Raw genomic sequence first — 27,237 nt, 5'->3', positions numbered from 1 at the left:
ACAGGTATCAGAAAGGTATCCGACAGGTATCAGAAAGGTATCAGACAGGTATCAGAAAGGTATTAGACAGGTATCAGAAAGGTATCCGACAGGTATCAGAAAGGTATCAGACAGGTATCAGAAAGGTATCAGACAGGTATCAGAAAGGTATTAGACAGGTATCAGAAAGGTATCCGGCAGGTATCAGGGCGTGTAGGTAATGCTAATGTTAGAGCCTCTTTAGGAGGAAGAGTGCTAAACCGATCCTTAACAGCCACATCGTTTCAATACCATCTATCTTTCAGTCTTCATCTCGAGCTCCCTCGAAACATAAAACACGTCTCTCTCGCAATCAATCTGCTTTGGATATCTATCTTTACGGCAAGGCGTGAATGCGCGGACACACACACACACGCACGCACACACACACACACACACGCACACACGCACTCACAATTCTGAGGCGTGATCGATTGATGAGCTACGTGGAAAGCAGGCTGCATTCCTCCCATCTGGGAATGCAGAAGCCGGCTGCTGCAGAGCACTTTGCGCGAAACACAGGAAATCAATATCCTGCAAGTTAATGAGACAGACCCCCCTAACCTCGGCATCTGATTTGATAAACAGATTAGCAACAAAACACAACACCGCCATTAGTTGGAAGCAGCGCAGACACACACCGCTCATGCCAGGCCAATTACACGGACAGGCAGCCTAACCTTCGGCGATTAAAAAGATATTATCACGTGGCCGGTGGTGCTGCGCCCTCAACGATAATTCACCGTGTGTTTTTAGAATTATTTAGCGCCGTCGTGTCGACACAAGGTCTGCTTGCACAAAATGAAAGAGTCAAGTGATGCAAGAGATGGTGTATTAATATAACCGGCTTTGAGTTTTAAATGTTTTGTCCATCAAAAAGATGTACTGTTCATGCCCACAAAAGAGAAAAACTGCAAAGGATTACGTTACCTTTCAAGCCCCCTCATGTTCAGATAAAATCTCAGCAGTGTTGTTACTTACCTAGAAAGAGAAAAGGGATGGAGGGAGGGGGAGAAGAGGGGAGACAGAAGTTATCAGGACAATCTATTGACTGCAGTGAGATGTAATTTGTGCTTGAACAAGCATCAGGGCACATTGAATTTGACTTCTGAAACCCCATTCTCGCAACGCTGCTTCGTGGACACACACACAGACACAGACACACACACACACACAGACACAGACAGAGTAATGAGAACGGCTGGGAGTGTGTATCAATGTACTGCAGTGGTGAGAAAACGACTCTATCTCGCTCTCTCTCCATCACAGTGCAAGCCTATTGATCGGAGTCGAGGCTCCCCTCTCTGTATTCCCTTCACCCCCCCTGCAAATTCAGAACTATTGATATTGAGCCTTGGAAACAGGGAGAATATGACCACTATGACCACGACGACGCTCAGAATACATCCGATGTGCAGAAAGACCGCACCACTGGAGAACTGAACTGAACACTCGCTCTGGGAGCACGCGCACAGAGCTGGGAACTACCCGGTCGGACTACAACTCCCAGCTCGCTTTGAATGTTGCTCTGCGGTAGATATAGTCAGGGTATCTGTGCTATCCCGCTCCACCTGTCCCCATCACATCCCTGTGCAGGTACAAGTAGCTGCACGATCAAACGGATGGAAAGTTGGACGAATTAAATATCATTACAAGTAAATATTGAATTACATAAAATGGATGATGAAACCTCAAAAGCAGTGCCGACAAGACGAACAACATTAGAGTCCTTAAAAAATGTTAATAAAACCTGTCATGGAGGTTACTGTTATTATTATTATTTTAACTTAATTGCCTACACCTCTGGTTATATTACATCATGTAAAACTAGAACGAGCACTCGGTAGAGCGCATACCTTCGCATATCACAAGATTGGGCATTGAATCATGAACATTTTGGCATTAGTTGCATGCCAATTGGATACAAATTGGTAAAAATAAGATTTTGACCTTTTCATAACCTTGACCTTGACCTTTGACCAAATCGATCCCAAAATCTAATCAAAAGGTCCACACATAATAACCAATCATCCCACCAAATGTCATGCGATTCGGTTTAATACGGAATGATTGTTAATATTGCACAGTGGATTGCACAGAATATTTATATTGCGCAATGAATGAATGAGAATTGTGCAGTTTTTGGGATGTGCTTCCCAATTTGATCTGGAGGCGGTTCCGCTGGCACCAGCCTCAGTCCTGGTTCAGTTCTCTGTCTTCTCAGTCTTCCCCGTCCGCGAGGAGGCAGACGGCGGAAGAGTTGTTGAACTTTTGCAGGTAGCAGTTTGCAAAGTTGTGTGTAAATTACGAGGTGCAAAGGGGCGAAAAGGACGGCAGCCAGATCGGTTCCTTGTGGGGGCCCCGGTGTCGGTCGGTGACGTAGTCCAGGATCCACGCTGTGAGGGGGCGGTCCACCCCCGTCTGCTACAGCTGCTCCCTCTGAAGGAGCATGGGCTGACTTGTGTTGGAGTGCACTGGAGAAATCTAAAAACACGATTCTCACAGTGCTTCCAGGCAAGAGAGGCATCTCTGGAGTGGACCCATCCACCCCGATACCGGGTCGGGAGGCGGGCTGAAGTGGGTCCGTCGATGGGCTTCCCACAGGGTGGGAATGGACAAGAACCATCCTCTCCACGGCCAGGGTTCTTACACATTTTGACAAATGGATTTCCACGACTTTTCCATGACTTTAAACCAAGTTTCCATGACCAAACTGAAATCTCGGTATAAACATGAACAATTTAGAAAATGTAGCGTATTGAGAGAGTACGCCGGCTTATATTTTGAGCGTCTTTCTTTAAAAAACATGAATTATTTCAAACTCCATGAACTCAAACTCAAATGAACATGTGATTATATAACAAGTTTCCATGACTTTTCCAAAACTTTTATGATTTATGTTTTTTTCCCATGACTTTTCCAGGCCTGGAAATGACCATTTTAAAATGCCATGACTTTTCCAGGTTTTCCATGACCGTACGAAGCCTGCATGGTGTTCAGACGCAAAGTCAGTCGTCCGTGTCCAGTTAGCGTCGCTAGCCGTGTCTCAGTAAATAGCATTATGCTACACCGGAGAGGTAACGGGCGACAGCACCAGCTGGGCCTCTGAGTTCACCACTCTGCTCCAGAACTTTGAGCGTATCGGACAAAGGACTCTCGTCGGTTCGCTGACTCTAATGAGGCCCGTTTCCGCGGTTACTAGACTCTCAACTGGGGATTCGCGGCATCACATAGTCGTCACCTCCGAAGCGCCTGGTCCTCGGGTGAATGACGACAGCTAGCGACCGGGAGCAGCTGTGGAAAACAGGTGTGTGTTTCTCATTCCGGCCACAGCAAGATAACGATGGCTGTTAATCACCAGTCCCGAAATAGGTGAGCGTGTGTCGAGTATTTTACATTTTCATGACTGTATTTTCACTCTTTTCATGAACGATTTGTGTGCGGGAGATGTGCATGTCTGTGCGTGTGCGAGTGGATGCCTAATGAGAGGGAGAAATCAACAGGGAAAGAGGGTGTACACAAGCACCCTCTCCCCAGTAAACACACTCGTGTTTTATGGACAATTACACAACGAATGCACCAAAGACAGCAGTGACGCAAAGAGCTCTCGCGCCGCGCCCCGCTTTACCACAAAGTCAAAAAAGAAAGAGAACCGTGTCTTTGTTGTCTGGCATTGCTGGATCAGAACCCCTGTTATCGCGTCTTTTCCCTCTCCTCACTGTGAGGCATCGGAGGAAGGCAAATGGAACATGCCCTAAGGAGGGAGAGGATGACATAAACAAAGATAACAGCAAGAAGAGGAAGGAATGAAAAGTGTGAGACGTCACCTCTCAGCAGCACTGGTCTAAGAACTTAAGCTCCACGACAAACAGAGACACCAGACCGGAGCTCTAGCTCATCATAACGGCTCATTCCCCACGACTCGGTCGACAATAGCTGCGTTCCCAGCACTGGCGGGCATTACGGATGCCTCCACCTTCTGCCGGCACACCGCACGGCTTGTATCGACACAAGCCAACATGGTGAGAGGTGCACACTGTATGCAGGGTTCTTACACATTTTGACCGATGGATTTCCAGGACTTTTCCAGGACTTTAAACCAAATTTCCATGACCAAACTGAGATCTCAGTATAAACATGAACATTTTGCGTATCGAAAGCGGACGCCGGCTTATATTTTGAGCGTCTTTCTTTAAAAAACATATAAATAATTTTAAACTCCGCACAAATGAACATGTGATCATAACACATTTCCAGGACTTTTCCAAAACTTGTATGATTTACGTTTTTTTCCATGACTTCTCCAGGCCTGGAAATGACCATTTTAAAATTCCATGACTTTTCCAGGTTTTCCATGACCGTACGAACCCTGTGTGTGTGCTTACAAACAAAACACGGCACTGCGAGACACCTGCACATGGAGACAAAACATCTATGCACACGATCACACACACAACTAGAATGGGCACTCGGTAGAGCGCATACCTTCGCATATCACAAGATTGGGCATTGAATTATGAACATGTTGGCATTAGTTGCATGCCAATTGGACAAAAATGTATCGTGCTATGGTAAAAAAAAGATTTTGACCTTTCCATGACCTTGACCTTGACCCGATTGATCCCAAAATCTAATCAAATGGTCCCCGGATAATAACCAATCATCCCACCAAATTTCATGCGATTCGGTTCAATACTTTTTGAGTTCTGCGAATAACACGCATACAAATAAATAAATACACGGCGATCAAAACATAACCTTCCGCATTTTCAATGCGAAGGTAACTATAATCATCTGTCAACCTGAATATGCAGTTCAGCACACCCAGAACTGGCTTCAGGCCACCATAGGACAACAGAACGGTATGTACACACACACGCAGAATGTCATTGTCTGTGTGACTCACAGATCAACACACGGGTTGACAGTTAAAGTGGAGCTCTCTTCTCTAATAACACTAATGACTGTCTCATGATACTAATGACTAATGATGATGGGGAATGCATAGTTAGTATGCATTGACGTCAATCTTTCACATCACACTACAGCCAGCCCACCTGCAGGTGGCTGCTATCAATGGGACCAGCTGCAATACAGAGAGGACTAGAACGGGCACTCGGTAGAGCGCATACCTTCGCATATCACAAGATTGGGCATTGAATTATGAACATTTTGGCATTAGTTGCATGCCAATTGGACAAAAATGTATCGTGCTATGGTAAAAAAAAGATGTTGACCTTTCCATGACCTTGACCTTGACCTTTGACCCGATTGATCCCAAAATCTAATCAAATGGTCCCCGGATAATAACCAATCATCCCACCAAATTCCATGTGATTCAAGAATATTTGACCTGTTCATGACCTTTGACCTTGACCTTTGACCCGATCGATCCCAAAATCTAATCAACTGGTCCCCGGATAATAAACAATCATCCCACCAAATTTCATGCGATTCGGTTCAATACTTTTTGAGTTCTGCGAAAGATTTTGACCTGTTCATGACCTTTGACCTTGACCTTTGACCCGATCGATCCCAAAATCTAATCAACTGGTCCCCGGATAATAAACAATCATCCCACCAAATTGCATGCGATTCGGTTCAATACTTTTTGAGTTTTGCGAATAACACGCATACAAATAAATAAATAAATACACGGCGATCAAAACATAACCTTCCGGCATTTTCAATGCGAAGGTAAATATACAATACAATTGAATATTTCTTTAGAGCAACGGCCATCAGAATAAGCGAGTGATGGACCGGGCGGTCCTTTTGTTGAATTAGTGATTTTTTCCCCAGTACATTCACACCAGGATGTAATGTTCCACAGAAGAAAACCTGCAGGCGCACACATGTATACAGCTGTATTTGTCAGCCTGATGAAAATTATGAGGACCTAAAAAGGTTCTCTGGTTGTCTATGGAAAGAGGATATGCGAAGATATCTTTATATAAAAAAATAATGTAATGTCTGCATTATATAATAATAATAATAACTAGAACGGGAACTCGGTAGAGCGCATACCTTCGCATATCACAAGATTGGGCATTGAATTATGAACATGTTGGCATTAGTTGCATGCCAATTGGATAAAAATTGACCGCGCAATGGTAAAAAGAAGAGGTTGACCTTTTCATGACCTTGACCTTGACCTTTGACCCCATCGATCCCAAAATCTAATCAAATGGTCCCCGGATAATAACCAATCATCCCACCAAATTTCATGCGATTCGGTTTAATACTTTTTGAGTTCTGCGAGTAACACGCATACAAAAAATAAATAAATAAATAAATACACGGCGATCAAAACATAACCTTCCGCATTTTCAATGCGAAGGTAATAATAATTTATTTGATATAGCGCTTCTCAAGACTCCCGAAGTCGCTTTACTAGTACATCACTGATCACCCGCAACATGTGTTTGGGTGCAACAAGTTTTAGAGTGGAAACTGCTGTGTCTAATTGCCCAATTTCATTCACTCCCTAAAGCGACTGAAGCTGCACGCCGACCGCACGGATCACATTCCAGAGCGTGTTCCTCAGTTGCACATGAGCAATGACGCAGGAGCTTCAGGCTTAATTTGGGAAGACGCAAATAAATATCGAGGGAGGGTTCCAGCTCGGAGTCGAGAGAGATATAACGATGTTCCTTTATTCCTCGTTTGCATGACATCCTCCACCGTTGCATGCTTTCACTTCCGAACGGTAAGGGTTCTTACACATTTTGACCAATGGATTTCCAGGACTTTTCCATAACTTTTCCATGACTTTAAACCAAATTTCCACGACCAAACTGAAATCTCGGTATAAACATGAACAATTTAGAGAATTTTGTTTAAAAAAAATGAGAATTCCAAAGCATAAAGTTTACCTTAAATGAAACAAATGAATGAAACAATAGTTTGATTAAAAGAAGGAACATTTCTATTCATGTTTATTCCTTTAAACACTTAATCACTAATGTAGGCCTCCTCTCCTCATGAGGCATCAGCCTGTGAATATCAGCGTTATATATAAGGTCGCTAAAAAAAAAAATGCAGGTTTACGTCATCGGGACTTTAAAAGTTAAAATAAGCTCTAATTCAAATGTCATGGGTCACATTTCATACGTTGTAATTGCAGTTCACTGATTTGGACGAACGCGAGTTTGAATTACACAACTGAGAATAATTCCCGAATCTCATTGTGATGATAAAAATAAGTACATTATAGAACTTCTGCACCTCTTAAACCAACATTACTCGCCCAAAGAAGGGAGGCTTTTTGCTGCATCATACCCAAACACGCTGGTCAGCAAATTAAAAAAATGGTCTACGCAGTTCAATCTGCTGATGCATGCTAAAATCCACCTTCTGATCTATGAATCTTCCATCGCTTGCTGCCTCAGCACAAATGAGATAAATGGACAAGCGTATCTCGCTTATTTATCGGTTTACGACACAGAAGTTTATATCACTTGCATAATATCAGTATTTCTGAAAGTATGTGTGGTGGTTAAAATGTTTCAAATTGTGTGCTTCCACAACATATATATATATATAGGGTGTATTAAACTTTTACATTGATAGGGAATAATCTCTAAAACAAATTATATGAATGAGTAAAAGTAGTGAGGGTAGGAACAAGAATAAAATACTGATAAGGAGGAATAAGAACTTTTAAGCTAGAATTAGATTACACTCTTATACACCAGTCAACAGTTGGAGGCACAAGAATCATTCATTCACAGTTTGTACGCCTTATTGTTTTATAAAATTATACTTTGTTTTTATTATTTGGAATGTTTGGTGATCATTTTTGAGTATTTTTAAGAAATAAATACTGAGCAAGATTGTTGGATGATTGTTGACCCTGTGGTGATCTTATGTGGTATCTTTGTAGTGAGACATCTCTCTTCATGGACCTGTACTTGTATATCGCACCACTTATACCACCGGTTGCATCATACAGTAGCAGATAAAAAGACAGGGCATACTTTGCATAAACTGTCACAAAGCAATCTGGGTAATGGAGATGTGGAGAGAAAAAAATCAACGTAATTCCTGCTACATTCTCCAAGAGAAAGAAAAAGAAAACAGACAATTAATATTTCTTTTTGAAGAACTATCAGCTACACAAGTTCAAGTTCATCGTAATATGCAAGAGTATCAGAAGGAGTTTGAGTTGTTCATATGGGTCTGGGCACAGCAGTCCAGATCTCCTCCTCGTGACCACTGCCTCATCCTGGGGGGTCCCGAGGCCAGAGGGGATGAGTAATCTAGGGGTCTTCTTCCAGCGCAATGCGCCTATAATAACTCTGCGGGAAAGTGACCAGGATGCATCCTTGAAATGACGCAGCAGCTCTGGTCCAGTCTCCTTTCCGATGACTGGGCTGTGTTAGGTTGTAATAGTTTATTTTGATATTGCACATGTACAGAGAGGTCTTATGCTTTAAATTAATACATATAGAAAGATATTGTAATTGGAAATATTAGGGAGAATGTTGATATTGTTGTTAATGTGTTGTGAAGCATAGGGGTAATGTTTACTCTATGTATGTAAATGGCAAGAAGTAATGTTATGTATGTGCATGGAGTGAATGTTAGTTTAGTATTTCAGATTGTCGGAGCCGGTTGAAGCCCGTGAAAGTGACTTTAATGCAGACAATAATAGACGGGACTGTTATTGTGAAAATACTTGTTTAGCGACTTGACCGGAAGTGACGTTTTGACCCGGGGTTCAGTGACATTCGACCCCTCCTTGTTCTCGCGGGACTTGGAACCAACGAGAAGGTGTTACGGGTTTGACTAACCTTTGAGAATAGGTGATTGGCTGATATGCAACGAACACACGACGAACTGGGGAACTCGTTCTTTCGTCTTGACGCCGGTGAGGCAGCAACACCTGTTTCTCCTTGGAACGTGTACCTGCGGAGCCCTCATCACCACGGAGCCCACGGTCGTGAGCTTTTGATTATTTGTTAAACTTTCGTTTATACTCCCTGCCATTAAATACTGTTAAACTTGATTCATCGCATCCTAGTCCTGATTTCCATCGAGCGCGAGGGTCCCCATCACAACTCACTCTTTAGCTGCTTGAACCGATCTCCATCCGGCCGAAGACCGACTCCCGTTTCTGCTGCTTGAATCCCACTCACTTCCTCCACAGCCCAAAGCTTGTGTCCGTATTCGAGGGTTGGAACATATCAACAGTCCAGTGACGCGCCCACATTACCGCTGACACAGCCGCTCTCGTGAGAACACGACCCAGAATACTTCCACTCCTTCACTATGGGAAGCAGCAGCTCCCCAACCAGAACAAATCAATCCATTGTTCTCCAGCGGACGACGAAGGCCTCATCAGGTGAATACTTTCATCCTAACTGGAGCATTCATAACGAGTCTGACATCACATTGTGTGGAAGTGTGGGGTTCCACCTATAAAACCTTTTTAAATTCAACAGTTGTGATACGCATCATGAATACTGTCGGCTGCTATGAGCACTCAAACCCTTTGTTTACAGATCACGTGTTATGAAACTTAATGATTTGGTTTATTGTACAATGAACAGAGCTAAAGCAAAGTCACTGCCAGACTGTGTACGAAGTTTATTTTCAATACATGAGTGTAAATATGATTTGAGAGATGTTTGTAAGTTCACGGTACAAAAGGCTAAAAAAGGGATTCAAAGAAGATGTATTTCTGTTGTTGGAGTCCAATTATGGAATAATGTTGAAATGGATGTAAGAATGGTGAACTCCTTTTTGGTTTTCAAGGGAATTATTTATAAAACAATTCTTAAGAGTTATAAATGTGATTAAAAATGTATTTATATGAAAGATGTATGTGGTAGTATATATACATATATTTTGTTTGTTGTTTTTTCTTTATTTTACATTAATTTTCTGATTTATTTTTTATTTTAATTCAGGATAGGAATTTATAATTTTTTTTGCTTCTATCTATACCTTTTCAGTTTTTCTCTTTTGCATATATAGAATAATATTGTGTTGTATTTGATTTGATTGACTGAATAAAATACACAAACAAACTATATTTTGATTTACAACCCCATCGGATGATGTTTTCTTATTGTTCCATCGTCAAAGATAAGGTGGATGTTCATCTTGAAGAGCGGCTGAACTTCAGCTGTTTTACAGTGTTGAAAAGAGCTTCTTGGGTCGGCTCTCATCCAAAAACGCAGATTACAATTCCCCCCGGTTGCAAGGCCCGATGCTTCGCCCAGCGGATGAAGTTCAGTCCGAACAAAGAAGTCGATGCAGAATCAGGCCAACGACGCAAAAGAAACAGATCCCACGTTCATGTATTTCCCAAACATCATGCCGAGAACAGGGACGGCCCACAGAGGTACAGCAACGCCATCTCTCCCTGGGCGATAAGAAAGCAGAAAGGGGTTTGAACTCAAAGCCTCCAACATGCTCGGACACGTCACGCTCCTGTAATGCTGCAGGTCGCAGAGGTCACGCCCAGCTCAGCTGCACGAAAAACCAACGTGGATGTTTTGAGGAGGCGACCGGGAGGTTACAGCGCACGTACCGTACGGCAACTTCCCAGATTTAATCTCAGTCATACCGCTTTCTCTCAACCACATTTCACACACACCGTCTTCTACACCGGCATCTGGCAAAATAATGGCAAAATATGGCAAGAAACAAGAAGAATCTGTAACAAAGGCCGGTACATGTGAGCCTCCTCTCATGGAATTCAATGAGCCCGACAGCTTCCTTAACCCTTTGAAGTCGAAGCACGCGGCAGTTCTGTATAATACATAGTTTTATTTGAAAATAAATGTTGTAATGGTCCTTTTTTATTTGCACACACCCCATGAAGCTGTATCGGCAGTATGAAGTTATTTCTCAGTCCCAATTTAATCATTTTGGTGAATGGTGTGACAGACCACATACTTTTTTACAAAAAACGAAAACATCTTTTTGGGGTTTGGACATTTATTAACATGTACCTCCCATTTTATTCAGATATCTCACTGAGATTGTTCTGCAACTTTTGATGTAAAACACATGAGTATGTGTCATAGACAAGTGGCTTTAAAGGGTAAATATAAAAGAAATGCTAAAATCGAGAAAATGACCCCAGAGGGTTAAATTACCAGCTGTGTTCACTGAAAGACTCGCTGTATCCTGATATGTATCTATGAGTGTGTGTGCATTAGAGACCTCTGTAATGCCATGAACCCTGTGTGAAACCCCCCCCCCCCCCCCCCCCCCAACAAAGTCAGAAGCATCCAGTCGACCATTAGTGGATGTAAAAGTCGTTAGCGGCTGCTGGAGGTGGAGGAACACTTGTGCCGGGTCATTCAGAGTTCGCGCCGTGTGAATCACTCTCTCACCTTCTCCCTCAGCGACTGGAAGGTCTATATTTAGAATGAAAAGGATTTTCACATTTCATTATTAAAACAGTATCATGAGATTAGTTCGTGGCTATGGCGACAGAAATGCTTGTTCGAAGAACATCTGTCTGGTAGATAGCAAATGGTAATTAAAAAAAGAAACGTAAATCAAAAAAATAGAGAATATAAAACACAACGAGAGAGATAAGCCATTACCGGGAAACCGAAAATCATCATAAAACACACTCTTTCTATTGTTCGCCCAGATAGTGGAGAAGATCCGTGACACTTTGTAGGCTGAGTCTGAAGATAGAGCCGGCGGTGCGTGAGCTCACCGGCCTCGCATGACGCCTGAGCGCAGCAGGAACCAGCGTGGCTCGGCCTTCCATGTGGTCGACCTCGCTCCCCCAATGCCAAGCACCGTGTCTGTTTTAAATTAACTCCAGAAACTGGGCTAAAACAACAACCCTGAGAAGCAGAAGACAGCTGGATCAGCCATTGTGGGAAATAAATGTGAAATCTTACAGAGAACAGATTTTAAAGTGAACCTTGCAGAGGCGGGTCAAAGTCCCCGGCAGCTGCAGGATATTGTACTCAGAAAGGGGATGACGCCATCACCAAAGCTTTTGATGATACCGCCAGACGTGGATGTTTCAAACTCAGGGTTCTTACCAATTTTGACCAATGGATTTCCAGGACTTTAAAACAAATGTCCATGACCAAACTGAAATCTCGGTATGAACGTTAAAAATATAGAACATTTTGCGTATTGAGAGCGTACGTCGGCTTATATTGTGAGTGTCAAACATATTAATTATTTCAAACTCGGCGTAAATTAACATGTAATTTCCCAAACTTTGATGATTTAAGTTTTTTCCAGTACTTTTCTAGGCCTGGAAATGACCATTTAAAAATTCCATGACTTTTCCAGGTTTTCCATGACCGTACGAACCCTGAAACTGTTTTCCATCCAACTGACATAGCAGCGACAGCCTGGACGACTCAATCAGACCAACCTACAGGATACGGTTATAGCTATAACTTCTATCCAGGATGTGTTTTGTCCTCTTTTGGGCTCAGAGCTGAAGATGAAGACTGTGCTGATACCCAAAGTGTCAGATTTGTATTTGCATTATCGCAGAGCAACAACTCACTGTAATTACACTGGCCATTTCCACAGATGTGTAATTCTCTTGTCATTCACCCGGCATTTTCAACCAACACCCTTGCAATAAATTACAGAGAACGCTTTCAAAATCCCATGGAACTAAATAAAAGCACGCCTGTATTTCTTAGTTTCATCTCAAACACATCTCTCTTCTCTGAAATGAACTGGAAAACATCATTAGTGAAAAGAGCTATTGTGTCTGACACAGAAAGTATATTTGGTTATATATATCAGCACATTTTTGGTGCGTGTGTTTGTGCGTGTTGTGGGGCGGGAAGTGTGATGTAACTGGTTTCCTGCATGTTTCCTGTTTACACACTGTGTGGGCATCACTGCAGGGCGGTTGCCAAGCCGCCGAGCCTTCGGGATTGAAGAGCAGACATCGTTTTGTCAGCTGAAAAAAACTCACCGGCTCAAAAGAGACGCCCGAAAAAGAACAATTTGAGTCGACCTTCTTCATCCGAAAAGGACAACGCTGTGTGAACGTCGTCATCGTCTGCGTCCGCGAACGCACAGCTGAGGAAACACAGTGAACCGAGAGCAATGAAACCAATGTGGATGGAGGCTTTCAGAGGGGAAAGCTAGAATCTCAGTTAAAAATATGTGTCGGAAGTTGAGGGAAAACATTCCTGATTGTTGGTTTTGCAAAGATCATGGAATTACACACACACACACACACACACACACACACAAACACACACACCTCCTGAACCCAGAGCCCATGTGTTCACACTCGACTGCGGCTGGCCAGTTGCTCTGGCCAAGAACATTTATTCAAAGCCATGAGAGGTGGTCTGGTCCATTTTAAGTTCCTGCACTAATCCTTCCACTCCAGATCCAAATCAAGAGACTCTGAAAGCATCCAAAAATACCTTGTTAATGCAGCCAGACACACACACACACACACACACACACAGTAGCCGGTGCCCCAACCCACTCACAGCTATTCTATGAATAGACATCTTGGGACAGCCATTGGAAATTATCAATACAGAATTAACTAGAACGGGCACTCGGTAGAGCGCATACCTTCGCATATCACAAGATTGGGCATTGCATTATGAACATTTTGGCATTAGTTGCATGCCAATTGGACACAAATGTATCGTGTTATGGTAAAAAAAAGAGTTTGACATTTCCATGACCTTGACCTTTGACCCGATTGATCCCAAAATCTAAACAAATGGTCCCCGGATAATAACCAATCATCCCACCAAATTTCATGCGATTCAAGAACATTTTGACCTGTTCATGACCTTTGACCTTGACCTTTGACCCGATTGATCCCAAAATCTAATCAACTGGTCCCCGGATTATAAACAATCATCCCACCAAATTGCATGCGATTCGGTTCAATACTTTTTGAGTTTTGCGAATAACACGCATACAAATAAATAAATAAATAAATACACGGCGATCAAAACATTACCTTCCGCATTTTCAATGCGAAGGTAATTAGTTAGTGCGAGTGTTATTGAAACATGTGTCGACTTGGTGTGTCGAGTGGTATGGAAGTGGGATAGAACTGCTGTGATGACCAGAGAGCACCCGACATAACCGCCGTGGTTTTAAGACAACAACAGATATACTCTGCCAGTCATCATTTCCCCGGCGCCGCTGGGACCAACGGTTACCCCGTCCATCCCAACTCTCCTCATCCACTTCCCCTCCAAACCATCTGCTCACTCACGGATGAAACTGACAATCAAACATCTGCCGTGTACGGTAAGTGTGTCGTAATGAGTCGGTTCAGAAAGTCACACTCTGCTATGTCCCGCTAACCGTTTACCCAACAGGTTATGTCATTAGTTTGAATTCAATCGCCATCCATCCATTCTCATCCACTTGACCCGGGGTCGGGTCGCGGGTGCAGCAGACCCGGCGGGCTGACCCAGACTTCCCGCTTACACTCTCCAGCTCATTCTGGGGGAAGCCGAGGCGTCCCCCGGCCAGCTGGGAGATAGAATCCCTCCAGCGTGTCCTGGGTCCTCCCCGGGGTCTCCTCCCAGTTGGACGTGCCTAGAAAACCTCTAAAGTTCAGGAGGCGTTCGAATCAGATGCCAGAACCACCTCGGCTGACTCCTGTCGACGCGAAGGAGGAGCGGCTCGACTCCTCGCCTCCTCCCGATGTCCGAGCTCCCGACCCTCTCTCTGAGGCCGAGCCCGGCCGCCCGACGGAGGGAACTCTGCTCGTATCAATTCAATCACAACCGACGTATTCCAATGCAAGACGTGTAGCCTGGGGCCTGTTGCGTCATCACGGCTGTTCACTCGTACCTGCAAACTCACGAGGGGGGGGGGGGGGGGTATAGTTTGTGCAGCCGAGCCCATGTGAGCGCCCCCCTTCCGTCTCCCTCGTCCTCCGCCTCCCTCGAGCAACTCGGTGCAGACCAATTACCTCATTCTCAGAGCACGCTGGTGAATGTTCGTCTTTTACTGCACACAGAGGCACCGGATCGATGCAATGCAGCGGAGACGGACGGACAGACAGACAGACAGCAGGAGAATAGTAATGAGGATAGGCACCGAGACAAACAAGATCACAAAACACACACACACGCACACACACACAGACACACGCACACACGCACACACACACGTGAACTTGCAGACGTATTTGCACGGGCTATATTTGCACAAACATGCGCACACAAATGAGAGCACATAAAAGGAGGAAAACACACCCTCATAAAGAACAGGATATTGAAAGCAGCTGTGAAAAATGATCAAGGGATGACATCAATAACAGGACGGCTTACACAACACAGGAGGCAGCTGCATCTTAATTGGACGTGCAACTCATTAGAGCGGCTGGAGGGGGACGCCGTCTGACTGAGAAAGAGAGAGCGCTCAGCACCCGGCGGGCTCCTGCTGCAGCGCGACAGGTGATCCACGCCGCAGCTGCTGAGAAGTTTATACTACTCTTCGACATCTTCTCTTAATATTCTGCGACAGAAACGAAGGAGGCAGGTCACAGTTACTCCCCCCCCACTTGACTGCTAGGGGCCACAGGAGTCTGTCCTTTGTGCTTCTTCTGCCTCTTCCTGTCCCGTATCGTCTTTTCAGTCGCTGCATGGATGTCATTTCATATCTGGCTCAAGCCCCGTAAAAACTAGAGTGAAGGGAGGTGAATTGAAAAGGATGAAACGGGCCCGGGGATGTTGTTAGATGACCCGACCTCGGAGGAGCCGGACACAATGCTCTCGTAATGCGGCTTCTCGATATCCGACCGAGCCTTGAAAAGCGACGACAGGATGCGGACAGACTGGGTGTCGGGGAGCCAGAGCAGAATATAGAGAGAAATGGCGGTTTGGAGAACGATGTGAAGAGGACCAGTCGGTGGGTTCTCTGTGGCTCTGCAGACAGATTTGAAACGGATGGCATCAAACCTGAAAATCTAATTCTCATACGACTTTTTTTTTCATATCGCATGACTATAATTTCAAAATAAGAGCATTAAATAAATATATATAATATATAAAGATATATATATATATATATATATATATATAAAGATATATATATAATATATCAATATATAAATATATATATATAAATATATATATATATACCGTTCAAAAGTTTTAGAACACTCCCATTTCCCAGTTTTTATTGAAATTTAAGCAGTTCAAGTCCAGTGAATCACCTGAAACAGTGTTGGGAAGAACTTTCTGAACAATATTTGATTTCCATTGCAGAAAGAATGACACAAGTTTGTTCGGCTGTTATATCTGCAAACGGTGGCTACTTTGAGGAGTCAAACATTTAGATAACAGTTTTTATCTGCAATTGTGTATTTGTTCTCTGCTTTAATTTCCGAGTGCATTGAGAAATTAAACTGTTTACATTTCAATAAAAGCTGGAGAAATGGAGGTGTTGATTTATTCCACACACACACGCGGACTAAATGCAAATCATAATACATGACATGTTGGAGCAAGCACTGACAGAATGTAATGTGATTGAATCAAAAGTGTATCCGCATATCAAAAGGCCTTTGATGAAGCTGCAGCTGTGGCGTCTTCAACTCAAGATTCATTCTGGTTATCATTTAATTAAATCTGGCGGAGCAGTAACCACTAAAACACCTTCATGTGTCCGGACCCGTTGGACACAAATGACAAACGATATGCACACGGCCCTTTGTTTTAGATTGCCGAATGATGCGTGGATCAAAGCCCTTCAGGGAAATGATCATTAGTGTCCCAAGCGGTTTTTTCAAAAGGGTTACAGACGCGTAACGGATGAAAGCCGAACAACTTCTGGCGACGCGCTGGGCTCTGACGATCATGATGTGAAGAAAATGAGACTGAGCTGAAAGGCCGGCGAGACTCACAGGAGCTCGGACCGACTCCGATGCACACATGTGGAGACGTCCCCTCACAGACATGCTTCAAACAGAGGGAGAGGGGGGGTCACTGCCAGGAAATACATTATTTGTCCATCATTGTGGTGGAATCGGGTCATTTAGAGAGCATTGCATGAGGGAGCGCACATCCTCCACCTCTTACTTTACAATATTCATTGCCATTTCTAATTACCTTCGCATTGAAAATGCGGAAGGTTATGTTTTGATCGCCGTGTATTTATTTATTTGTATGCGTGTTACTCGCATAACTCAAACAGTATTCAACCGAATCGCATGAAATTTGGTGGGATGATTGGTTATGATCCGGGGACCATTTGATTCGATTTTGGGATCGATCGGGTCAAAGGTCAAGGTCATGAAAAGGTCAACATCTTCTTTTTGCCATTGCATGGTCAATTTTTATCCAATTGGCATGCAACTAATGCCAAAATGTTCATAATGTAATGCCCAGTCTTGTGATATGCAAAGGTATGCGCTCTACCGAGTGCCCAGTCTAGTTTAAAATATGTACTGGTGATGGTACTTCCAGCAGAAAATGACAGGAATGTACTTACTGTATATGCTTTTATTTTGGCTTGATTTCTAAATGTATCATGTATATGTTGTCTAAATGTTCTTTGTTGTTGTTTTGCACTTTATTACTACAATCGCTTGATGTTGGTCAAGAGGGAAACGTACTTTCGATCTTCTGTATGTTTGCACAAATGGAAGAAGTGACAATAAAGATGACTTTGACTTTGATATTTCATGTTCGATGGCCGAAACGTCGCCAGATTAAAACTACAGAACGTGCATTCAAAAACAGAGCGTGGGATTTCCAGTTTCTTGCTTTCCAAATCCGGTTTGCTCCGATGAAGGGTACGTCGTGATATAACGGAGATCTGAGGAGCCGTTGCAGGAGCGTTTTGCCAGTAAGCTGTGTCTTTGAGGCGAGTGGCTTCAGGCCGAGCTCTGAGTCTCTGTGGGGAAGCCGCTCTGTTAATGTGTGACTGTTCTGCAGTCAATGGCCGCTCCACTGAAACACAAAGAACACGGACTACAGGATCAGGAGGTGTATTTATAATGCGACAGTGTGGGACCGATGTATTCTTAAAATGGGATGATAACAGCAGTGATTCTTCGGGGGCCCATTCTTTTTTGTGAAACGCACATTACAGTTTGCGGGTTGTGAAATGTTCTTCCAGCGTATCAAACATTTTTAAAAAACACTCTTCTCCTTCCCCCGTCTACCTCACTCAGCCTTCTTCTCTCTTTCGCAGTTTCCTCCAGTCACAGTTATATAATCCTAATTTTCTTCCGACAGCAACTTTGCCACAAACTCAGAATACAAAGTCAAAACTGAGTCATAACCCGGGGTGCTTTCTAATCTGCAACAGTGCGAGAGTAAGAATGTGTGTATCCTTTCGTATAAATTATATTAAGCGTGTCTGCAAAAATCCCGTTTCTGCCTTTGCAAATGAAAAGCCTGTCCGGTGCCGGTGTGTCGCGCAGCCGCCACCGTTTGCATATTAGCGCCGCACAGACGCTCATATGTATGCAAATCAGGGGCGCTCGATTCTCCCGGGTGCGGAGCAGTGTTTGGGCTGATAAAACCTGGAGAATCCTCCTTGCTGCAGACACAGCGGGCTGACAGCTGCAATGCAAAGACGCCACAAAGGAATGAAAGGTAATCACTTGCGCAAAGCCATACCCTGAAAACAAAGACTGTTAGGAAGGTATTTATCACGGACCGAGAGGCTGGGGGTACAAAACAACCGGGCAAAATGGCGCTGGCTATAAATAGAAATGTCATCCAAAGCAACAGAGCGAGGTAGCCAAAGAGTTGTACCTCGCCGGGAATACACACTTTAGAAATGTGGAAAACTGAAAGCTTCGTATGGTCGGGGTTAAAATAGGGCGGAGCGACATATTGAGATTGTGACATTGAGATTTAGTCTCAGAGCTCCTCATATGACGCGAGTGTGGGTTTTTTCCCTGCTTTTAAAAGGCTGCGTTCCAGGATAGTGATGAGAGTTCCTGAACCTATCAGACGACATCGCTCTTCTATGAATCGCTGTAACAGGGCTCGTCACCCTCCCCGGGTTTCGCCCCCCAGCACCGAGGAATGAGCACACGTGATGTAACGTTCGGCGAGTCGCTTCAGTTCGTGTCTCTGCTCTGCCGATATATCGGCGCGGGGACGCAATCACCTCGATCGCCTGCAGCTGAGGCCAATTGGGCCTTGAGCCACTCCCCCACACCCCGCGGTTCATTTCTATCCAATTGGCATGCAACTAATGCCAAAATGTTCACCGTGCCCGTTCCAGTTAGCTCGTGGATTCGGTCTGGTTAAATGCGTTTACCAACCATTTCTTGGCCGTGCGTGAACTCCTCGACTGTCAGACTCCAACCACGTCGACGAGCCCCGGCACCAGTCACATTCGCAGATACGTATGTTCAGACAATCGCGGGACCTTGACGAACAGCTGCTGTAATCCATCAGCAACCTCAAAGTCAGAACCGGCAAAGAGAAAAGCGAGAGAGAAGGAAAGTCATACGAGCGAGTCCCGCTCTGCCTGGATCCCTCTCTCTGCCTCTCCCTCATTCATCCACCCGGCTATCCACCGCTCCATCACATCCACAACCCTCCAGCCCGCCAAAGCTCAGCGATCGGACCGCTCGGCCAGAGAGGCGGCGCGTCGAAACCCCCCTCTGCGGTTATGTAAAGAGACACGCTCGCGATGTTGCAATGCAGCATCAGACGCTGTTGTGCAACAGCCGTAAAAATACCTCTGGGTCCGTGAGGAGGGAAGTTAAAAGCAGAGGCAACGGACCGCGTCGTCAATAAACGTGTGAGCGTGCTCGAGGGAGAGACGGCATGCTGGTAATGAACGCGTGTCACTTTCTCAGAATACTGAACATACAGATAAAAAAGTCACATGCATCACATATGAAGGGATTCTTAGAAACGGCCATGTTTCTGGGCGATTAAAACAACTCGTATCCGAGTCTGTCGTCAAACACATCGATTCCACACAGAAAGCCACTGATTCCTCTGCTGCTGCTTAGGTTTTAATAACACTGGCAATAGTTGAATAAAAACTACCACCTCTGGTTATATTACATCATGTAAAACTAGAACAGGCACTCGGTAGAGCGCATACCTTCACATATCACAAGATTGGGCATTGAAATATGAACATTTTGGCATTAGTTGCATGCCAATTGGATACAAATTGACCGCGCTATGGTAAAAAGAAGATGTTGACCTTTTCATGACCTTGAACTTGACCTTTGATCCGATCGATCCCAAAATCTAATCAAATGGTCCCCGGATAATAACCAATCATCCCACCAAATTTCATGCGATTCGGTTTAATACTTTTTGTGTTATGCGAGTAACACGCATACATCGATTCCACACAGAAAGCCACTGATTCCTCTGCTGCTGCTTAGGTTTTAATAACACTGGCAATAATTGAATAAAAACTACCACACGCTACTTAAAATGCGCTCTGCTTTCAAAATTCCAACCATAGCATCGTCACGTGTTGACGTCATCACACACTGGGACTGTGAGGAGTTCAAATCCAGCAGAGAAATCAGACCAAAACCCCTTTTTGCTCTCAACACACGGGAAACAATCCCATGCAATTAAATGCCCCCAAAAATGACCTTTTTTTATAAATAAATACAGCCAATCAAATTCATTCAGCGTAGAGAAGCCAATCAGCATTTGGGTACGCCTTCTCTAAATCATTCTCAAAGCGATTTTCTATTTGCGTTGTGTTTTTTTGCCGCCGTTGTGCCGACGAGGACGGCGGAGCGGTGCTTCGGGTGAATCTGTCCGTGGAGAGGGGTCGTCTCCTTAATGAAGTGCGGAGCGGAGCCACCGAGGGCCGTGCGGGTCGCCGTGTGATTCCCTGCAGCTGTGGAGCAACGAGGCGATTGGAGTAAATTGCTCTGCAGTTGTCGACCTCCTTCCTGCTCCGAGCCATTTTAAATCACTTCTTAAAACCCATTTTTATAGAACAGCTTTTAAGTGATCTGGTCTTTTTATGCAGAACTTTGGTTCCCCTAATTTAGTTTGTCTGTTTTTAATTTATTTGGTTTTTAATTTATTTATTTTTTATTTTCCATTTTATTTTTAATCTTAATATATACTTTTAAATGTAATATTGGTTTCTTGCTATTCCACTTGTTTTGCTTTGACTCTCTGTGGAGCACTTTGTAAACAGTTTTTAAAGGTGCTGTATAAATAAAGTTATTATCATTATTATTATTATTATTTGATGGCGTCTCTCTCCACTGCCCTCGCTCACGCAGAAACACCTCCCACACTCATCTCTGTCTGATATACTGTCTGCCGCTTGTTTTGAGGTTGTTGTTGTTGTTGTTGTTGTTGTTGTCTTTTTCAAGACACACAACACCAGCTCATGCTCGTTGTTCTCTCATCACTGTATTCCCCGACCCTCGCTCTCCTGTCAGCCCAACGGTCTGGATGCAAAGCACGACGTCTCACAAAATACACAATTTACATCCGGACGGCTCCACAGAGGCAGACGCATTCTTTCTTTGTGTTTCCTGTGGATGTTCTCTGCACACGCTCAGGTGAAGGCCAAACACCATCCCAAACCGACTGTGAGGAACGTGTGAGTGGAACCCAGAGACGGGTTGTGTTGTGTTCGATAAGGTCAATCAAGAGATTTGGGGAACAAAAGTAAGACTGACATTACAGATAAACATTCACAGTGCTGGCGTCATTCAGATGAATTATCAAAAAATCCCAGGAACACATTTAAACTGGAGGCTGTTGGACATTTACCTAGAACTATATTATTCCTTTACGTTTACAGTCTATGTATAATTTCTTTATTGTCTTAAACTGTAAACTGCGTTTTTTATGTTTTATATATATATATATATATACATACACATATATATATATGTATATATATATATGTGTATATATATACACATATATATATATGTATATATATGTGTGTATATCTCTATATATACACATATATATATGTATATATATACGTATATATATATATATATATATATAACTATATATCTATATATACATATATAGATATATATGTATATATATATACTGTATATATATATATATTTGTTATATATTTTTTACATACATGGCATCCACTGCATGTCTGTCGAGGGAGAGGAATCCCTTCTCAGTGGCTCATCCAGATGTGTCCACCATTATTATTATTCCTCCTCCTCCTCCGCATTTTTTTGTGAGATTTTGTTCCTTTTTTCCTTATCAGCAGTTGAGCGAGGGTATTGTAATCTTTACAGATTGTAAAACCCAATGACAGGAAAAACAAATGCATCGGGCTCGTTCTCTCAGACGGGTGGAGGGTTCCAGCTCTTATTCGGCTCCTTTTTGTCAGTCGGATCTGGCGACGGTGTCTACAACAAGAGTCTGCAGGAATGTATGAATTTATGTATGAAGGGATGGGGAAAGCAAACTGGAGACGTCTGAATATCAAGGGGGGGGACGTCTGAATGGTTGACACGTTACAAATGGGTTTCCCCCTCCCTTAAAAGAATGACCAAAAGGTTCCTCACATGTGCAGACTGAGAGTCAATCTTGACAGAATAAGCTGGGCAGTATTTCATCTTAATATGTAGGCCAACATTGGCTCTTCGTTCCTCGTCTTTAATGGATGCACCGTCATGCCACTTGCTCTTTCCACTCCTGCCGTTTTTATCGGTTGCAGAGAATTAACAAGTGGGACTTTCTCTCTCTCCCTCACCCCCCTCCTCCTCCTCCGCCCCCGTTTCATGCTCCCGACATGGCCGAGCATCATAACAGAACAGGGAAAATCCACTTCGGGAAAGGAAGCGTTCGGGCATCTTAATATAGCTTTCTGTTTCAAACGGGACGTGGGAGAAGAATGGATGCCACCGGTGTGTGAAATTACATAAACTGAATTAACAACCACGCACAAACCCTCACATTTGCACAAGCTCGCTCGCGGAATAATTTAGAACACACATAATTAATTCCTAAAATTTAAATTATACAGACGCACAGAAAGCAGTGAGCCTCCAAAATAGCAAAAAGCTAAAAGGTGCCACGAGATCCTGTGCATCTCCCCGAGCTATCGGCGTCATCCGTTATAAGAAGCAAAGAAAAAGGAAGGAAGGAAGAGAGATGATGACATATGTATGTATTTATATGCAAAGGAGTGGAAGAAAGATGGATGAAAGAAAAAAGGAAAATGGGGATTCAAAATGGGATAGTGAGACAAAAGAGTGATTAATACGAGCGGAAACAGGAAGCAACTGTCTGCCATCAAACACTGAGATGGAACACACCTAGAGGTAGAAGCAAGGGAGAATAATAAAGGAGTGAGCTGGGAAGTCGCAAAGTGAAGTATTTCTGATGTGTGAGAATATGTGAATTTGTGTTATTACACCATGATCCAGATGCCAGAAGGGTTGAGTCCAATGGGAGAGATTGGGAGTAAAGAGAGAGGAAGAGAAAAGAGGGGCAGGGGGAATATGTAGAGGGGAAAGAAGGAGATGCGAGTCGTATAAAAAATGGAGAAGGAGATGATAACGGTGGGCGGTGGCGGCGGAGGGAGGGAGGGAAAAATGTGAATTGGTTAAAGGCGAGAAAAATGAGAGTGGGGAGGAGGCAAGAGGTAGAGGGGGGGGGATGAATGAGAGGAAAGGAAGAGATGAGGCGTGGGCAACAGTGGCTGACAGACAGCCAGGAATAGAAAACTCACTGATAGTCAGAAACTGCTGGTCGGTTTGGAGAGAAGAACAAAAACAACAGGAGAGAGGAAACGTGTCGATGGATAGCTTCCTAGAGAACAAGGCAGGCAGCGTGAGGGTACACCTCCTCACATGTTGCACCTCCTACAACACACAGAAGCATAAAGAGAGACCGCACAGGAGGAGAAGGGTAACAGACCGACACACACACACATATATGTGAGAGATAGAAATGGAGATGAAGCTGGACAGAGGAGAGAAGCAGAAGAGAAACTCGTTATCTAAGGTGAGAAGGGGATCTGTGACACGACTCCCCTCCAGGAGAGATCTGCTCCTGCACAGCGCTGAGAGGAACCCATCCAGTTCCACAGAAACAAAGTGAAACGACTCGACCGGCTCCGCACGCGGACGCCTCCTTTCGCACACGGCGATCAACAAGCGCAACCGGGAAAGTTTGCCAGCGTGCGGTTTGTCCGACAGGCAAACGGGCGGCCGGCGCTTCACACGCCGGCCGCCCGCCGACGACAACGGCGATCGCTCCTCGAGCCGCGTGTCCGCCCGCCGGAGTCTCACCATGTGTGCGCGACGGTGAAGCGCCTCTGCTTGTGGATGTTCTTGTTGAGCAGCATGCGGCGCAGCAGTCGCGGGGAGTTGCGGGGGGAGATGCGGGGGGAGATGGAGGAGGGCGACCGCCGCTGTTCTCTCGGCCGCTCCGGCTGCAGCAGGTTCTCCCGCAGGATCTTCACCAGGTCTTCGTTCAGGCCGGAGTGTTTGGGCATGGGGGGCACCGCCAGGGTGTCCTGGTGGTTCACCCCCATGCCGGCCTGCTGGGCCATTGCTGCCCCGGCTTCACCGCCACCAGCAACACCAGCAGCGGCCAAACGGATGGACAGAAAAGGCAGCCGAGGTGTATCAGAGATGAAGCGACACACATGCAGATGTGGGCTTCTTCTCGGTCAAGAGTCCAGCCATTCTCTCAAAATGTAGGAATCTGTAAAAAGAAAAGCGAGAAAAAGAAGACGCACATCCCAAAAAAGCCCTCTGGGTGATGGATTGACGAGCTCCGCTGGTAAATCCTCACGCCGGCAGCTCTCTTTGTCCAAAAGCAGGGGGAATAAAAGAGACAAAGAATCCCTGTCCTCTTTCCCCGCTCTCCGTCCTTCGAGGAGCCAGCAGACGAACAGGAGCGCTGAGGGCTGCTGCCTGCGTCTGCTCCGCAACACGGTGGATGTCCGCTGCGAAAGTGCAGAGGCAGAAGATGAGGGGAGGATGGAAGACGGAGAGAGAGGGAGGGCGGGATGCTAAAAAACAAAAATGGGAAAAAAAATGGGAATTCCGTCTCTTCTCGCCTCGTCTCCTCGAGGCCTGAAGGCAAATCAACGCAGTCCAGTGAAATCAAGCCCGGCAAGAGTTGAGCTCAACTGATTCAGTCCATTCCAGCCAACAGGGAACCTGTAGTGGTTCGCCCGTACAAAATAAACCCGGCCCAGGATGACTCGACCCAGTGAGGCTCGGTGGGGTTCTGCTCCATCGAGTCGAAGCGATCTGTCCTCCCGACACAGAGACACCGACTGCTGACTGCAGCCGCTTTATAAGCTACTGATCCTTTTGAGCTGAGCGGAGCGGGCGCGAGCGTGTGTGTGTGTGTGTGTGTGTACACAATAGAGAGGGGGGGGAAACAGGGAGGAATGAGGAGAGATTGAGCTTGAGTAACGCTGTGCAGAAATGTCACAGGCGGCGCATGCATGCGTGGATGCGCTGCGTCTGTGAGGGGGGTGCGTTTGTCGATGCGGCACTGAGAGCACCCTGGAGTTATCGAGTCACACTCCATCCACGCTCGGCTCAAGAGGACATCCCTCGGATCGGCACAGTGTGCCGTGGGTAGACTTGTATGTAATTTGCAGCTAATTCTGACACAAATGCAAGAAAAACCGGGAGAGTTTCATGCAGTCAGCGTCATTTTCCTCCCCAGCTTCTGCCCCTCCCTTTCACCGTTATAGTGTTTTAAATGAGGGTCGACGTGCGATTAGATGTGCTGACCCCGAGCATCTCCCCGTATCCACTGAGCAACCGGCAGCTTATCTGGAAGACATATTTAAAGCATTTCTCATCAAGATTATTAAATGGTCCGATCATGCATCGAAACAAAGTTACTATCACAGGGTTCTTACACATTTTGACCAGTGGATTTCCAGGACTTTTCCATGACTTTAAACCAGATTTCCATGACCAAACTGAAATCTCGGAATAAACATGAACAATTTAGAAAATGTTGCGTATTGAGAGCGTACGCCGGCTGAGATTTTGAGCGTCTTCCTTTCAAAAATATATGAATTATTATAAACTCGGCGTAAATGAACGTAAATATATCAAATTTCCATGACTTTTCCAAAACTTTTAGGATTTAAGTTTTTTCCATGACTTTTCCCGGCCTGGAAACGACCATTTTAAAATTCCATGACTTTTCCAGGTTTTCCATGACCGTACGAACCCTGCTATTAAATTATCGTCGGCTTTTGCATTTACTCAAACTAGTGTGATGCATTTATCGAGCTTTAGCTTAACGTAGAGAAAGCTCCTCCCCATCGAGGCGTTTCAGATATGCAGTAAAGATCCAGACGTAAACATCATCGGGGCTCTTTCCCCGTCTGCAGTTCACATTCCTGAGATTAAAGGAAATCAGACTACGTTTTGTCGTGACCTAAATGCCATCAGCTCTGCAACGTGCCAACGGGGACATGGTGTTGTTTTGTAGGTGTCTTGTTTATGGTCGCCATGCCAACAGTTCTGCCGGGTCTCTCGTGGGAACGTCCTCCGTTTTGCAGGGAGACCGTTTTGCACAAGACTTTTCGCTTGTCACCAAGAATGTCAACCGGTCGCTGGCACTACATTTTTTTTGGCAACTCCTTTGCGTTAGATTCTGTCCGCTATGGAAATGAGGCATACTTCAACATAGAGTTATTAAGTAAAAAACGTAAGTAAGTAATACTTAAAAAATAAAAATAAATGCTATCTACATCTTAGCCATTCTACAGTACAAACTTGATACTCGCGCTGTACGGAATGTCATGTTTTTTTACATTCGCAGCTTCCGTTGAGGTTTTAGAATAAAACTTGTAATGTGTCATCATTCTAAGAAATGCGAGACAATAAGAATATAATAGTAGATGTATATAGTCGTTTATGGCGCCGTAAGATTGCTGCTGCAACGGCCCGTTAATACAGGCGCGCGCCTCCTTTGGTGTGCAGCGAGTGGAGGGACCGACCCGTCTGAGAGAAAAGGTTTTCTAAAAGCGGTTGAACGTTAACGCCGGCACGTCAAAACATGTTTTGAAATTTGTAAATGATTCTTCTTCTTTTTCACACATACCTGCAAACTCATGCGGGGTGAAAAAGGTGACAACGGGGGGGGGGTGCAGGTGACTCTTTTTTTTTTTCACCACACCACATCCACGTTGTTTGAAGCCTCAAAGCTTTTAGAACCACAACTACAGTCATTTTATTGTTCTGACCACAAATCTAAATAATGATAATAAACAGTTTAAGAACAAAAGGTCCTCCGCTCTGACTCAGCCCTATGATGATAGTAATAACAA

At 44.5% G+C, this 27,237-nt stretch overlaps 1 protein-coding gene across 1 annotated transcript in view; it reads right to left on the bottom strand.

The window, feature by feature from the left end:
- Positions 1 to 455: 455 nt before the first annotated feature.
- The window catches only part of LOC130197138 (cAMP-specific 3',5'-cyclic phosphodiesterase 4D), a 104,904-nt gene continuing 78,122 nt past the window's right edge, over positions 456 to 27,237 (bottom strand). Inside the window, exon 4 of the mRNA XM_056419650.1 lies at positions 456 to 999. Coding sequence (XP_056275625.1) covers positions 996 to 999 — 4 coding nt within the window. The 3' untranslated portion in view covers positions 456 to 995. The remainder of the gene's footprint in view (positions 1,000 to 27,237) is intronic.

This window comes from Pseudoliparis swirei, chromosome 7, assembly GCF_029220125.1.
Source record: "Pseudoliparis swirei isolate HS2019 ecotype Mariana Trench chromosome 7, NWPU_hadal_v1, whole genome shotgun sequence".
NCBI lineage: Eukaryota > Metazoa > Chordata > Actinopteri > Perciformes > Liparidae > Pseudoliparis > Pseudoliparis swirei.
The sequence above is the reverse complement of the archived record's forward strand: the minus strand, read 5'-3'. Positions and strand labels throughout refer to the sequence as shown.